This window comes from Astatotilapia calliptera, chromosome 11 (assembly GCF_900246225.1).
Source record: "Astatotilapia calliptera chromosome 11, fAstCal1.2, whole genome shotgun sequence".
Classification (NCBI taxonomy): Eukaryota; Metazoa; Chordata; class Actinopteri; order Cichliformes; family Cichlidae; genus Astatotilapia; species Astatotilapia calliptera.
In genome coordinates this window covers 23,938,896-23,953,934 of record NC_039312.1, presented here as the reverse complement: position 1 = coordinate 23,953,934, position 15,039 = coordinate 23,938,896, and the positions used below count along the sequence as shown (strand labels likewise).

The window sequence follows — 15,039 nt, the reverse complement described above, 5'->3', positions numbered from 1 at the left end:
TCATAATTTAGGACCATGTGGGGTAATTGGAATTAGGTTTTGTGTGTTTTACCCCTTTTTGTGCTTTTGTGGGTGATCAGCCATTGTTAAGTTTCCCCTTTGTCTCGTTAAGTTAGTTCAGTTTGTTTCAGTTATCAGTATGGTTTGTCATCTTTGAGTAGAGTTCTGTTATTTTGACCTCTTTTATGGGCCCAAGATTTTGATTCTTTTTACATGATTTAACCAATTATTTATTGGGGTTCAATTAAAAAAATCCTTTTTTTTTTTTTTTCCCCTTTAACCTGTACCTAAGTTTCCTTCGCTGCTCGGTCCATCACAGTGAACGTGCTATCATCTGTGAAAAGCAAAGGGAGGCAGTGCTCCACAGTGAACACAGTTTGTGTTGAGAAAAAACAAAACAAAGTTAGTTTGGAACAAAACCAAGAAGTACTGATGTTGCTGTTGTAATAGTAACAAATGCACTTGCTATGAGCACATTTGCGGTGATGTCGTTTCTTATGTTGGCGTGATTGTTGAAGGCCAGACAGCAATATGGACCACTTGCTGACATGTAACAGCTTTGAACCCACTAAAACTGAGCTGGATGATTGGAGAATGCAGAACAGACCGCAGACAGATTGGATCCAGCTAAAAAGGAAAAATGTTCGGTCCGTTCATTTTGAGCGCTATGTTATCTCGTCCATCTCAGAAAAGCAATGACAATTAGGCAGACGAGAGACATACAGAAAAATAAGAACTGTGTATTGAAGCTCAATGATTATATTAGTATATAAAACTGCAGTAGTAGTGAATATGCTATTGCCCAACTCACAGCTGATGGTAAAGTTTACTACATGGTCACAGCAGGTCACACTGATCACAGAGAGCGTTTTCATCAGTGAGCTGAGCTCTGTAACTGGAAGTAACCTCAAAGCTGCTGTTCATCCAAAAGAAAGAGATTGGAAGGAGAATAAAATTGAGCACTTGATGATTGATGATCTGCGGAATTCATTCAGACTCTTAGGTTCACACTGATCAGCACATAATTCATTCTGTGGTAGCCAAACAGATGAAAATAAATGTTTACAAATGTACTTCATAACAATGAGTTTTTGCAGTAAGCATACAGTTAAAGTGTATTAATTGTAATGAATATTAATTCTAGTTATTCTTAATTTTAATTATTAAATATGATAAAATACATCAGTACTTACAAACAGTACTTATAAATATCTGAATATATCTGAATATATAACTAATATAACTAAACGATGACTGTGCTTTACACCATCATTGTTTCCTAAACTAATACCATCATTAGCCATGACGTTTTAGGACAGTATACAATACAGACAAAGCAAAAACTTTACGCACGAATTTAGCCATATTTCTTTTATTATTTGATTATTTGTTTTTGTGCTTTAATTACCTTAAAATAATTAATAAAAAAATATTATATATAATCCCTGCCATAAGTATCAAAATATTTTGGTCTAAATACCCTACATTGTTTCTCAAATTGCTTTATCTGAACATTTAAACTACGACAAAAAGCCAGAAACAATGTGACAAGCTGAAGTTCTCTGCTTTATTCATCCATGTTCTGGCTGGTGCCTATCCCAGCTCACTTAGAGGTGGGTTACACCCTCGGTCATGACAGAGCTAACATAACAACGCAGACAACCACACCCTCCCATGCTTAAAATTACCAATTAACCAAATAGGCATCTTTGGACTGAGGGACGAAGCCAGAGCACCTGCAAATAACCAGATGCAAACAACATGTAAATTCAAATAAAAGGTGCGGTCTGAGCAGATTCGTATCATTAACCTTGTTGCATGGAAATGACCAGTGATGGGAATGCGTTACAAGCAACGGCGTTATTTTTTTCAGTAACGAGTATCGTTTCAACGCCGTTACAGTTGCTAACAAGAAAATGCGGTCCGTTACTATTTGTCAACAAACAGACGGTTGAAGCTGTGTTCGGCTTACTGCATATCAATTGTGTTAATACAGTATGTCAAAATGAAAACATAACTGTAAATTCAGACACGTGAGGTTGTGCTGAAAAGGATGATACCAAACAAGGCAAAGTAAACAGTTTTTAAAGGTAAAATGTGGTTAAAAATGGCCAATTATACCCTGGATCCCAGGGGGTTAAACATTTTTTAAAGTAAAGCAATAGTTACTTTTCAAGTAATTACTTACTTTTAGATTCTTGTAACTCAGTTACTAACTCAGTTACTTTTTTGAAGAAATAACTAGTAACTATAATTAATTATTTTTTCAATATAACTTCCTCAACACTGGAAATGACGATTGGGATAAAAGAAGCATACTAACATACTTACTTACTTTGGACAGACACGGGGGCAGGCAGAAACTAGATGACACTGCAACGTGACGAACAGCACACCAAAAACAACAAACGGCAAAAGCACGTAGACATACAGTAAGGAACAGGCTGTTTTTCTCTTTGCTGGTTGTTAGTCCAAATACCACGAGACAGGGGCCTCCTGAATTCCATTAAACCTTTTCCAATATTATTTTGGGATCATTTTTCATTACAACAGAAACCTGTTCCAGTAAAGTGTTTAGTGCAAACAATTCATCAGCATATTTTTAAAGTTTTTCCATCAGCATATTTTTAAAGTTTTTCCATCCCGCTTACCCTCAGTGTGTCGAAATGTTTTTGGTCACCTTACAGAACTGTAAGAATTTATGGCCAGTGTTCACAGTTTCTTTTAAGTTTGCTTTGGCTTTTTGAATATGTCATTCATTATGGTGCCTTTATTTGCTCATGGGATTTATCTTTGTTCTGCCTCACATTACACAGTTTGCTGCGTCATTTAAAGTCATTTAAGGTTAGATAACTTTTCTTTTTTTTTTCCTTACGTAACATTATCAGAAACTGGACTTCCACAAAAGATGATTTCATTTTTTGTAAAACCCACATGCATTTCATCTCATAGTATTTACTCAACACTGATCACAGTTTATTCAAAGCATGCTTCAGCATTCCCAAAATAAAAAGTGAGTAATAAATATAATGCATGAAAGCCAGGGTGAAGGGTTCAAGTGTCAGAGTGACTTGCTGAAATGTTTCAGAATAAATGATTAACTTAAAAAAAAAAAATTATGCTAATATTAAAAAGTACAAATAAAAAAACACTTTAGGAAAAGCTCTTATATTTTTTCCCAACCTTTCCCTGAGACTTTATGCTTTCACATTTACCTTAAATGCTTGTGTTTCAGTTATAATGTTTGGTGAGAAACTACCAACTTCAAACCATTATTAATAAACAAGTTGAAATTCTACAAAAATGGTTCTCCCAACCTTGAACATCAGCTCTTACTTATCTGTTCTCACCTAAAACTGTAAGGGTAGTGTTGACCCTAAGTTGTGGGACAGATGTGACGGATCTAAGGGTGAGCGCTCCAATGAGGATGTTGACAGACGCCCTCCTACTGTGATTTGTAAAAACCGCAACCTGGCCAAGCCAAGTAAGGATGAGGAACTTTCCTGCTTGCTTCCACTTGCTTCTTATCTGCAGGTGGTATAGATCATCTGGGTTTCATGCTTGTCAAACTTCTCAGAAAGGTGATACAATTTTTAGAAAACTGTATTATTTCAGACAACCAATTGTTTTCACACACTAAGAAATACTCTTTCCCACGTTGGATGTGAAGCACGGGCAAACCATTATGCCCCTCTCAATAGCACTGAGTAAACAGCGGGTGTATTGTTTGAGCTATGACGGGACGAAGTTCAGCATCTGAGCAAACCTGTGCTGTGTATACTGGCCAAACAGAAGATGTGATTGATGTATAGGTCATTTGTAGATTTTAAAGGTAAGTGTGAGGGGCCCTGTTGACATGAAATTATAGTCTTAACTCTTTAGTTCCCTATTGCTGATCACTATTCACAGTCCTAGAAAAGAAAAAACAACATTTGATGAGCCATGGCAGAGTTTTATAAAAAACCTTATGTTTTTTTTACAAACAAATATGATGTAGTATAGCTGCATCCTGCATTTGATAATGGTTTTTGTACACATCATTTTAATGCTAAGGGTGAAATGGTGGGTCTAATTTCAGCCAGTGAATGCAATACTTTGTAGTTTAATCTACAAATTTTTGACATAACCAATAGCCAATAGTTAGCTAGCTAATCAATCAAATGTAATGGAATTAAAAGCTAAGCTAGGTACTTAATCATGTTTCACTATTTGGTTTGAATAAAGTATGAACTACCTGTCAGACTTCTGTGCCATGAACTAGCTGTAATGTTAGCTAGTTCATGGCTATAGGAGTCTGGGTCAGTTGTAACAATAATGCAGATGTTACAACTTACCACACTATTACTTTAACTTATATTAAACAAGTTGGGGCAACGACATCAGCAGAGAGAGGTTCACTGGTCACTTTTGTATATGCGGTTAATGCCATTGGCAACACAATTCCTCCACTATTTGTGTTCCCACACATACATTATGCAGACCACTGTGTCAGAGATGGACCAGTAGGAAGTACTGGTAGTGGAAATAAATCAGGATGGGTGCAAGAAACAGATTTCCTCATCTTTCTGAAGCACTTTGCAAACCACACCAAGGTAAGCCATGATAAAAAGTAATGGAATTGCGATGCTGGTGAACAACTACATTTTTTCAGCTTCATTGTTATGTTCAAAATTGGTGCAAGAGTTGTAGGTTATAATGCCCACTGAGCCAATGAGGCCAAACTCAAGGAAGACCAACCAAAATTAATGAAATATTCAGTTGCAGAAAATTCCATAATTTGTCTTTTTTGGGGGGTTGGAATATGTTCAAAAGCTAGATTTCTGCATTCTGTCACACACACACACACACACACACACACACACACACACACACACACACACACACACACACACACACACAGCTACATAAATGGCTCTAAGTGCATTCATGTGTTGAATAAACAAAGATTACATGTTAATGTTTCGTTAGTACCCTTATTTCATTGTGTTGCATTTCACCCCAGGATATGTTACAACTAACCCAGACTATGGGGTTAATTGTAACATTTCACTCTTTGTGTTTGAGACCATACCATGCAATGGGTAATTGTGCTGCAGAGAAAATAGCTGCACTATTTAATAGCAGAGACATGTAAATACTTTGCATTACATTTTGAATCCACTACCTTAAACGAGCTCCAATTTACAGACAGAAATGTCAAAAATGTTACAACTATCCCCGGTCTCCCCTACAAGTGAGTAAAAATACAACTTTGTCAGAAAAGAGTATTACACTTGGTGTTATTGCACATGTGTGGGTTTGTGTGTTTGATCAGCTGCAAAAGTCTTTGTTGTGGAGTCTGACAGCAGTGGGGAAGAAAGACCTGTGAAATCTCTCCGTCCCACACCGTGGGTGCCGCAGTCTCCCACTGAAGGAGCTGCTCAGTGCTGTCAGAGTCTCCTGCATGGGGTGGGAGATGTTGTCCAACAGGGATGACAACTTAGCCACCATTCTCCTGTCACTCACCACCTCCACTGGGTCCAGAGGGCATCCTAGAACAGAGCTGGCCCTGCGGATCAACCTGTTCAGTCTCTTCCTGTCCCCGGCAGAGATCTTGCCACCTCAGCAGACTACACCGTAAAAGATGGAGTTGTGGGAGAAGTCTGCAGTGTAGATGGTGAAGACAAACAGAGCCAGAACCGTTCCCTGTGGGGCAAAAGTATTCAGCCCCCTTGAACTTTTCCACATTTTGTCACATTACAGCCACAAACATGAATCAATTTTATTGGAATTCCACGTGAAAGACCAACACAAAGTGGTGTACACATGAGAAGTGGAACGAAAATCATACATGATTCCAAAGATTTTTTTACAAATCAATAACTGCAAAGTGGGGTGTGCGTAATTATTCAGCCCCCTGAGTCAATACTTTGTAGAACCACCTTTGGCTGCAATTACAGCTGCCAGTCTTTTAGGGTATGTCTCTACCAGCTTTGCATATCTACAGACTGAAATCCTTGCCCGTTCTTCTTTGCAAAACAGCTCCAGCTCAGTCAGATTAGATGGACAGCGTTTGTGAACAGCAGTTTTCAGATCTTGCCACAGATTCTCGATTGGATTTAGATCTGGGCCAGTCTAACACATGGATATGTTTTGTTTTAAACCACTCCATTGTTGCCCTGGCTTTATGTTTAGGGTCGTTGTCCTGCTGGAAGGTGAACCTCCGCCCCAGCCTCAAGTCTTTTGCAGACTCCAAGAGGTTTTCTTCCAAGATCGCCCTGTATTTGGCTCCATCCATCTTCCCATCAACTCTGACCAGCTTCCCTGTCCCTGCTGAAGAGAAGCACCCCCAGAGCATGATGCTGCCACCACCATATTTGACAGTGGGGATGGTGTGTTCAGAGTGATGTGCAGCGTTAGTTTTCCGCCACACATAGCGTTTTGCATTTTGGCCACAAAGTTCCATTTTGGTCCATTTTGGAATTAATCTTTTTTTGAATATCTTTTTGTTTCAATAATTTAAAAGAGAAAGTACATAACAGACATAACATAAAACACCAACCTACATTTTCTAGTTTATAATTAAACACAGGATATATATACATATACTACAGAGTTTGCAGCATTTCAACTGAAACTACAATGAGGTTAACATGCAAATGTTGGTTTCTTTTACAACAAAATGAAAGCAGATGTTTTAGTTTCATTTTCCCCACCTATTCTTACGCCTGACAAAGCAACTGAGATATGACAAAAGAAGAAAAGAGAAAAACAAAGGTAAAAACCTCAGTCTCTCTCAGTTTGCTTAGTGTGGTTGTCTTCTCTGCATTAATTGTTCACTTTCAAAGGAACATGAAACAGATTGTTGAATCACTGACCACATGCGCAGAATTGACGTCACACAATTTGTTTATCAAGCTGGCTTTACAAAAGTAATTTTTCACTGAAGGAGTTACATCCCAGTGAAAGAATTTTTAATAAATCTTGAGGTTTGTTTTTGAAAAAAACAAAACAGTCAGAGTACTTATTGCAATATCATTCACAGAAATATTTTACATTTTATGTTCCACTGTCCTTGAAATCCAGTGCTTCTGTGTTGTTAGTGACACCTTGTGGTTAAATTAAATTAATTACAGTGTACGTTTTAATTACAAATGGCTTGTAATTAAAACGTACACTATAAAGGAGCATAAAGAAAATCATGTGTCAACTTTAATTGTTAAATAGGAATCAACTCCAACTGTGACTTCATGCACATAATTTATTTTTCATATGCGAGTTCAGATGTTTTACAAAAATTCATAAGAAAAAACACTGCTTCTACTTTTCTAACATTTGACATCACATATGTTTCTTTTGCACAAATAATAATAAACAGAATAAGCTGCTGCAGAAATAAATAGCGTGGAAAATATTCACACTAAAACTTAAAGATACAGTTCAACCCCAAATCAAATTTATGTTGTTTTTCTCTGGAGTGTAAGTCTGAGTTGAAAAGTTTTGTAGATATCAGCTGCATTTAGTTGTAGTAACTATTCTATGATAATCCATGGTGTAGTCATGTGTTTATTTGGGCATAAAGCTGATGCTGGGGTGAACTGTCTCTTTAAAGTGAATATAAGTATACTGTTTCTAGAGCCCAACCCAAGAGGACCCACATTCCCAGACTGAGGATTCCTGCAAAAGGTCCACTAAGCTGCATCGCCTCCGATCCAGAGATTGGGATATCTGTTGAGAGAAAAAGAAAGTAATTGAAATTTATTTAGCAATAAGAATAGAAACAAGCAAGTGCTAAGGAGTAGTGCGTACCTTTAACTTCTACCATCTTGGTGGCCTCAGCAGAACGTCCAGCAGCTTTATTCTCTGCAATGCAGGTGAAATTTTGAAAAGTCCCAGGTAGTGAAGGAGTCCACCTGACCTCATTTTTATGAACTGAAAAGTAGGTTCCAACAGGGAAACCTCCCCTGAACTCCCACCTGACGGTGCATTCCACATTTAAGGTGCAGCTAGTCAGGCAGGTGAACTCACTTAACTGACCAGGAAACACAGTGTCAGGTCCGCTAATGCTGACGTTCCACTGATCATCTGCAAAAGATTAGAAAGCTTGTTGCAGTTATGACAAAACACAGCCTTTCTTGTTCTGGTTTAACCTCTCTGTATCCTTGTACTTACAGCTGAGTAGATAGCCCAGGCTGACAACTGTTGTCTGTGATGTAGGCAGATATGTTTGACACTGGTAGAAACCAGCATCAGAGGGCAGCAGGGAGTCAAAATGAAGTGTGAGGTTGTTTTGCTGAAGCCACATATTTTCACGCAGGGTCACCTCTTGTCCATCTTTATACCAGACCAGGTCTGATAGACCTTGTGGATCACCAAATCTGGCATCATGGCAGATGAGATTTAATGACTGGTTGAGAGATGGTACAGTGTTCAGCGGACTGACTTGTACAGATATTTGATCTGTACAAAAAGAAAAAATACGTTTTTAATTCATAAAGTGAGAATAAAAATATAGACAGTAGTGTTAAGCCACACCTCTTAATCTTTGCATTCAGTTGTCCCAGGTGTGTAAAGTCAAGCACCTAGCCATGCAGTCTGCCTTTACAAATATTTGTGAAAGAATGTGTTGTTCTATAAATATCACTGAATTTGAATGAGATGTAATAACATGCCACCATTGATAAAAATCAGCATGTGGAATTTCCTTCCTCTTAGATATTCCCTCCTGACTCAATAGCTGCAGAGTTTTAAACCTCCTTTGGCATTAGCATCAGCTGAAAAACTGCGTGCCCAGGGCCTCATGACAGGGTAGGTGTAATCTGTAGGTAGCAAAGTAGTTTTGTCCATGTAGTGTGTCCTAATTATGTGTAACTCATACACTCACCTTGTTCCTGTCATCAAGGCAAACATTTTAGAAGTACAGAATAAAAGGTACCTTTGTTACTTTCCACTATTTAATGTGACATTTAACTTGATGTACTCACTTGTAATTTCTACAATGGTGTCAGTACTTGTGTAGACTCCTGTTTGTGGATTGAAGACAGTGCAGTGCAGGTTCACTGTATCATCCAGTCCATCTGGTGTCCAAGTTAATGTGCTCCCGTCGACTGTGCTGGCCTTAAAGGACCAGGTGTAGATGCAGTTTGGAAAACAATTAGATGAGCATGTGAAAGTAGTGGGGGAACCAGCTGTCACCCTGCCAGTCCAAGAAATCTGCACCTTGGTCCCCAAACCTGGTAAACCTGAGGGACAGAGCAGTCAGGATGGCTGTAACACATACCAGTAAAAGCCACTCTGTGTCAATACTGGTACAATACTGGTTAAAAGCACAAAATAACTCAATCTGAGAATTAAATAATATATAATTCATTACTCCATAATGGATATCTATCTGCATAAGTATCAGTTAACTAAACAGGAGTTCAGACGTGTGTCCAGACAAACTTAAGTGTGAGAAAAAGATGATGTAAGACTTATATTAGTATCAGCAGGTACTCAAAGCTGTCAAGTGTAGTTCTTAACCTACATGTACGTGGTAGAAGGAAAGACAGTATTCAAACATCTTTTCTAAGAGCACAAAAAAGTTCTGCTGCTTCCACAGATGTATGGTCAAATATAAACTTTGCTAACATACAAACAATAACTATAATAATAGTTAATAATAATAATAATAACTGTCTTTCAGCAGTCACTTAAATGAATTAACGTAGTCAGCCGATCTGAGTGACTGAGGAAGGCTGTTGCACAGTTTGGGCACAACAACAACAAAAATAGGATCACATAATATAGAGAAAAACCTACTTTTCAATCCTTACTCAGTTAATTCATTCCATGTATATCACGAGGAAAAATCTTTACACTCAGAAGATGTAGGGATAAATGTGATAAACATCTGCTAAAATAAAACCTGAATCAAAGCACAGAGACCTGTATTCTTGAGCCTCTTATTAACTGTTGTTTCACTTACTTTGTTACTATTGTCATTCATGTTGATAGTCAGCATTTAAAAGAATAATAATAGAGTAATAACAGTGAACACAAATTAAATGTTCTCACCCATAAGTGCCACCAGCAGAAGACTCTTCCAACAGGATGTCACAGTAACACTCGCCATGTTTGACTCTGCTGTAGGGTTGCTTTACCTTCTTTGTTTTTATAACAGCTGTGAGTTACTGGGAGGAAGTTTTAAATCATTTACTAAATCTGTTAAAACAGTGCAGATTACAGTCACACTTTGATTTCACAACTGATGTTGTTTAATACTGGAATTCACGTGATGATGAAATCAGCAGAAGGTGGAAGTTCCCTGAAACAAGTGAGGAAAGAGGTCAAATAGAGTTCAAAGAATGGGTTAGATTCTGTTGTTGTTGTTTGCATGTATTATTTTTTTGTTTGGTTTTTATTTGTATTAATGCATGGACTAGTCAAAATCTGCGTGAAATTGAAGATGTTTATAGTGCACTCCTCAAAGCACTAGATGGCACTGTCTCACAGGAGTCTTTTAATTCTGGTTCCTTCTTCTCTAAATAACCTCTGTATTAAAAAATATTCACCAAGAATTACCTGGACCTTTTGGTTTATCTCAACAAGCCTGCAGATGGGTAGTGACACAATAATGCAACATCCAACTATATATTTCTGCTCTCAGCTAATATTATGTTTATCTTATCTTTTGTAACCGTCGTGAATCTAAAACATTGGTCCTGTGACTGACACTTTGAACCTGATTACATAGAAGATAGAGTATGAATTATGAAATATACCTAATTTAACTTCTGATGGCAGCACAATGATAAGCTTTTTATTATGTCAGATGTTTTCTGACACTAGTAGGTGAGTCTTCCCTGCTGTCACACACTAAGATAATTCAGTAATTATCATTGCTCAGAGAGGTGGGGCTTTTGAAACAAGGGCAAAGACAAGCAGTAAAAGTTGCTGTCAGTCTATTACTGGTATAAGTACAATAGAAAAAAACATTGTAATCTATGCCCAGAGATGGGCAGTAACGCGTTACTTGTAACGCGTTACTGTAATCTGATTACTTTTTTCAAGTAACGAGTAAAGTAAGGGATTACTATTGCAAAATCGGTAATTAGATTACCGTTACTTTCCCGTAGGAACGCTGCGTTACTGCGTTACTAAAACCGTGATTTTTTTTGTGAGAATGTCTCATGACAGTGACGTAAACAAGTGCGATGTTGGTGACAGCAGCTGTGTGCAGATCAACAATGGATAATATATCGAGTGCGGGAGAGAGTATGAGCATGCAGCGTTTAAAGTGTGGAAGTACTGACCTTACTTTGAGTTTGATTCCATAAAAAGTGACAAAAACATTAGCGTCCATCGTGCGTGGGAAGAAAACTTCTTTTTACAGCGAAAAAAACCCCTAAACTTCCCAGCAAGCACCGAGTAGCTACGACGTGATGGGAAACTCACAGAGACACTCGCGCGGATTCTTCAACTGACCGCAGCACACCTGCACCAGGGTAACCCTCCGCCTACCCTGCGCCTGCTTTACAGGTGAAAATAGAGCAACAGGACCGCTGAGTCTTTGACTTTATTTATTTTCTGCTGTGTTTTACTTGCATCTGTTTGAAAGAGTGAGTGAAAACACAAAAAATATTTTATTTTATGTGCTGGAATGTGTAGAAAATAGGTTTAAATGTTAAACTAATTTATTCAAGTCAGAGAATGTTGCATATAATTAAATGTTTTGCTTGATGCATAAAGTTAAAAGATTAAAACTGATAAAACAAGTTAAAAAAAGAGACTTTTCCATTTGATTACATTTTGTATGATAGATTATGTAGAAAAAGTAGAATTGGGCTGAAAGATCTATCACTTTATCACCTCTTCAGGTTGTAAATCGTGTTTTTAAAAAGTAACTAAGTAAATAAGTAATTAATTACTTTTGAAAATAAGTAATCAGTAAAGTAACGGGATTACTTTTTTGGGGGAGTAATCAGTAATTAGTTACTGATTACTTTTTTCAAGTAACTTGACCAACACTGTCTATGCCATGTAGACAGTACTGTGCAAACATCTTGAGTCATCCCTCACGTCTTTATATTTTGTTTCCAAAGAAGTCAAACTGTCTTGTCCTTTTTTAAAAAGTGGTCTTGGTCCAGGCTTTCTGAAAGTCTTTTAGAGCTCTTCAATTCTTGTGCCTGACCTTTTTTTTAAAGGAGTGTTTACTTTTTAATCCACCGAATTAAAAACCATTCAGCATTATGAGGAACCTAACTCAAGCTGTCTACACTTAGCAAAGAACCAATCAGAAATTCTACTTTTACCCCCTCTGGGGGCGAGGGTACCTGGACCTGGAGTATGTTTGGGGAGTGTGATTGCGTGTACATGTCCATTTATGTCAGCCCTTACGTTGGGTGAGTGCTGAGTGTTTGTATATGTGTGCATAAGGGTGGGAACGCATGTTTGTGTCTGTGTGTGCCTGTTTGTCTGTGTCTATATGTCAGGTCGGGTCTTAGACTCCACCTCTCTGGGAACTCCCAGGCCCTCCAAGGCCTATCTCCCCTCACCACACTCCCTGCCGGTGACTGATGCCCTCAGGGGTCGGTGCATTGGTGGTTCTTGGTGTCCGGGGCTGGGCGCTCAGGTATGTACCGGCTCACTCCCGGTGGCTACCTGGCGGGGCCTGGCGCCTGTTTCTCGGTCAGGCCTCCTCCGGGGTGCGGGGGGCCCTCGGGCCTCCGGCCTCTGGGCCTGCGGCTCGGTTCACTCTGGCACAGCTGGCTGCCGGCAGAGCCAGCGGGCACGCCGGTGCAGCCCCCTCTAGCTTCTGCTCGGTGGCTACTGGGTGACGCCTCGTCTGGGGATCCTCAGCCCTTCCCATGAGGGTGGCACGGATGCCCCTCCGGTGGTCCTCCTTGGGCTCTCGCACTCTGGGGCCTCTGGATGTCTGGGGCCTGGATCTCCTCCATGCCTGCTTCATGCCCTGGGGGACGGGGCTATGGCTCGCTACATCCTATTGCAGACCATTACATGTGGAAACCATTTGAATACAAGCGCGCTGATCCACACAGGTATGCACACGGGTGTTCACTGCTCGTAGACTTAAATTACACCTTTCTTGGCTGCTACTTCAAAGCACATTGTGCGCTGTCTGTCCTGTGTGCTGCACAACAACATTGAATTTTTAGTATTTACTGCTGTTTGCACTTAGCTAGATTAATGCGATGGTGTTGTGTTTAGTATGTTGCTTTGGTTTTTTTGTTTTTTGTTTTTTTGTTTTTTTTTTGCTTGTTTTCTATTCTTCTCCTCTCAACAGGTGATCCAGGAGATTTTTTTTCTCCCCCCCTTTCTCACTGTCCCTCTCCCCTTCTGTTTTTCTTTTCCTTCCTCTTTCTCTCTCCCTCTGTCCTGTCTGTAACATCTGAAAATAAAATATAATAAATAATAAAAACAAAGGTCGATCAAATGGACCAATACGGCAATGCCACGATGATCCATTTGGCAAAGTAAATCCTTTGGGTATCCTTGTTGGTCTTCAGACAACAATTCTGATGGCTAAAGAACCAAATGGGACAGGCCAAAAAAAAAAAAAAAAAAGAGAAATTCTACTTTTAGACACTTAGTCACAAACCCATAATTTCTTCCCAGTTCTTTAGTTGAATCTAGGAAAAATGTCAAAAATAACAAGTTTTACAATCAGAACATCACAAAGGCAGATATCTAACACTGACTTTCAGGCATGAAGAAGCTACAGTAATATTATTCAATGAAGACCTGACAGCACAAGTCTGGAAAAGTACCACAACCACAACAAAATACTTCCAAAATGTAAGGCAATGGTTGAGAAGTCAGTGGAATGGTAGGGATAAGATCCAAGCCTTCAATACATACATCCTAATGGTCAGAGCTGGGCACAGAAGAGGATATATGTCACTGATGTCAACACACAAAAACTCCTCACAATGGAGCTGGACACAACTGGGGTGTCCAGCTGAAGTCCAGCACCTTGAGGCTCTATGATCAGGATGATGGAGAAGTTCTTAGAGAAGTTCATCTGGTTCCCTGAGAATTTTTCTCCAAAAGTACTTTAGGTGGCTGAAGGCAAATGGTGATGAGGAACATGAGGAGAAACAATCATGGATGATCAAGTCCCTGGATATGATGTACCAATGATAACATAGGATGTAGCTGACATCAGGAAATCCAAGCAGTGGCTAAAAAAGATTGGCCTAAAGGACAGCACAGAGGCACTAATCACGGCAGCACAATGATGGGCCCTAAGCACCAGACCCATGGAGGCAGGAGTATAACACAACTGACAGAACTGAATAGGCTGACTGTGCAAAGATGTCCTGGAGACTATCCAGCACATTGTAGTGGGATGTGGGTCCACAGTGGTACCAGAGGTAAAAGGAATACTGTGAGCTGTGACCATTAAACTTGAGGGACTAGCTCCAGCAGATTCCAGGCACAACGTCAGAGGTCTCTATTCAGAAGAGCACAAGAAAAGCTGAGTCATCCATTTTAGAAAACTTTCCAAAAGAACATCTCTGAGTCTGTTTGCTTGGTGAACTGTCACTTTTGCCTTGACAGTATATATTTGGCAATGTGGTTAGTAAATTTAGCAGGCTTTGTCACAACACATTACCGGTACTTTTGGTACAGTGTTATCTTATTGCGTTGTTGTGATAACAGGTCGGATAACCGGAATATAATTTATTGGCTGAACTTTGAATTTATTGCTGCAGTTTCATGCTGTGTCATTCCTCTAAATCTTGCATTGTTTGGCTACAACCTTATGTTGAGTGTATATGAAATACACTAACATCAGAAAAACAAAAAAGCATAAAAATTTAGGAATATACCTGAACTACATCCTTCTAAGTTCTTTTTGCAAGAGGGAGAGTAACATGTTTTCTTTCATTTCCTCCTCTCTGGGTGTTACCACAGATATGCTTTATGATTGCTGCATTTCTTTTTATTGTCATTTCAACCATACAGTGGTACAGTACAGAGTGAAATGAGACAGCGTTCCTCCAAGACCCTGGTGCTACATGTGACATATAACGGACAAACACAGGACAGGACAAA

General features: G+C 39.1%; 1 protein-coding gene across 1 annotated transcript; it reads right to left on the bottom strand.

Moving 5' to 3' along the window:
• Window positions 1-7,298: 7,298 nt before the first annotated feature.
• Window positions 7,299-10,129, bottom strand: LOC113031423 (carcinoembryonic antigen-related cell adhesion molecule 20-like). Its single transcript, XM_026183488.1, has 5 exons — window positions 10,036-10,129; window positions 8,964-9,221; window positions 8,152-8,439; window positions 7,789-8,064; window positions 7,299-7,707 (listed from the first exon to the last, which is right to left on the bottom strand). The coding sequence occupies exons 1-5, from the start codon at window positions 10,091-10,093 to the stop codon at window positions 7,586-7,588; spliced, it is 1,002 nt and encodes a 333-aa protein (XP_026039273.1). The 5' UTR covers window positions 10,094-10,129; the 3' UTR covers window positions 7,299-7,585.
• Between the last annotated feature and the right edge of the window lie 4,910 nt (window positions 10,130-15,039).

Excerpts from the sequence above, each read along its gene's own strand:
- LOC113031423 (XM_026183488.1), bottom strand. The coding sequence starts at position 10,093 with ATGGCGAGTGTTACTGTGACATCCTGTTGGAAGAGTCTTCTGCTGGTG. Across the intron at positions 8,440-8,963 it reads CACCATTGTAGAAATTACAA|ATCAAATATCTGTACAAGTC; the intron begins GTGAGTACATCA and ends CTTTTTGTACAG. Across the intron at positions 8,065-8,151 it reads CCTGGGCTATCTACTCAGCT|ATGATCAGTGGAACGTCAGC; the intron begins GTAAGTACAAGG and ends AATCTTTTGCAG.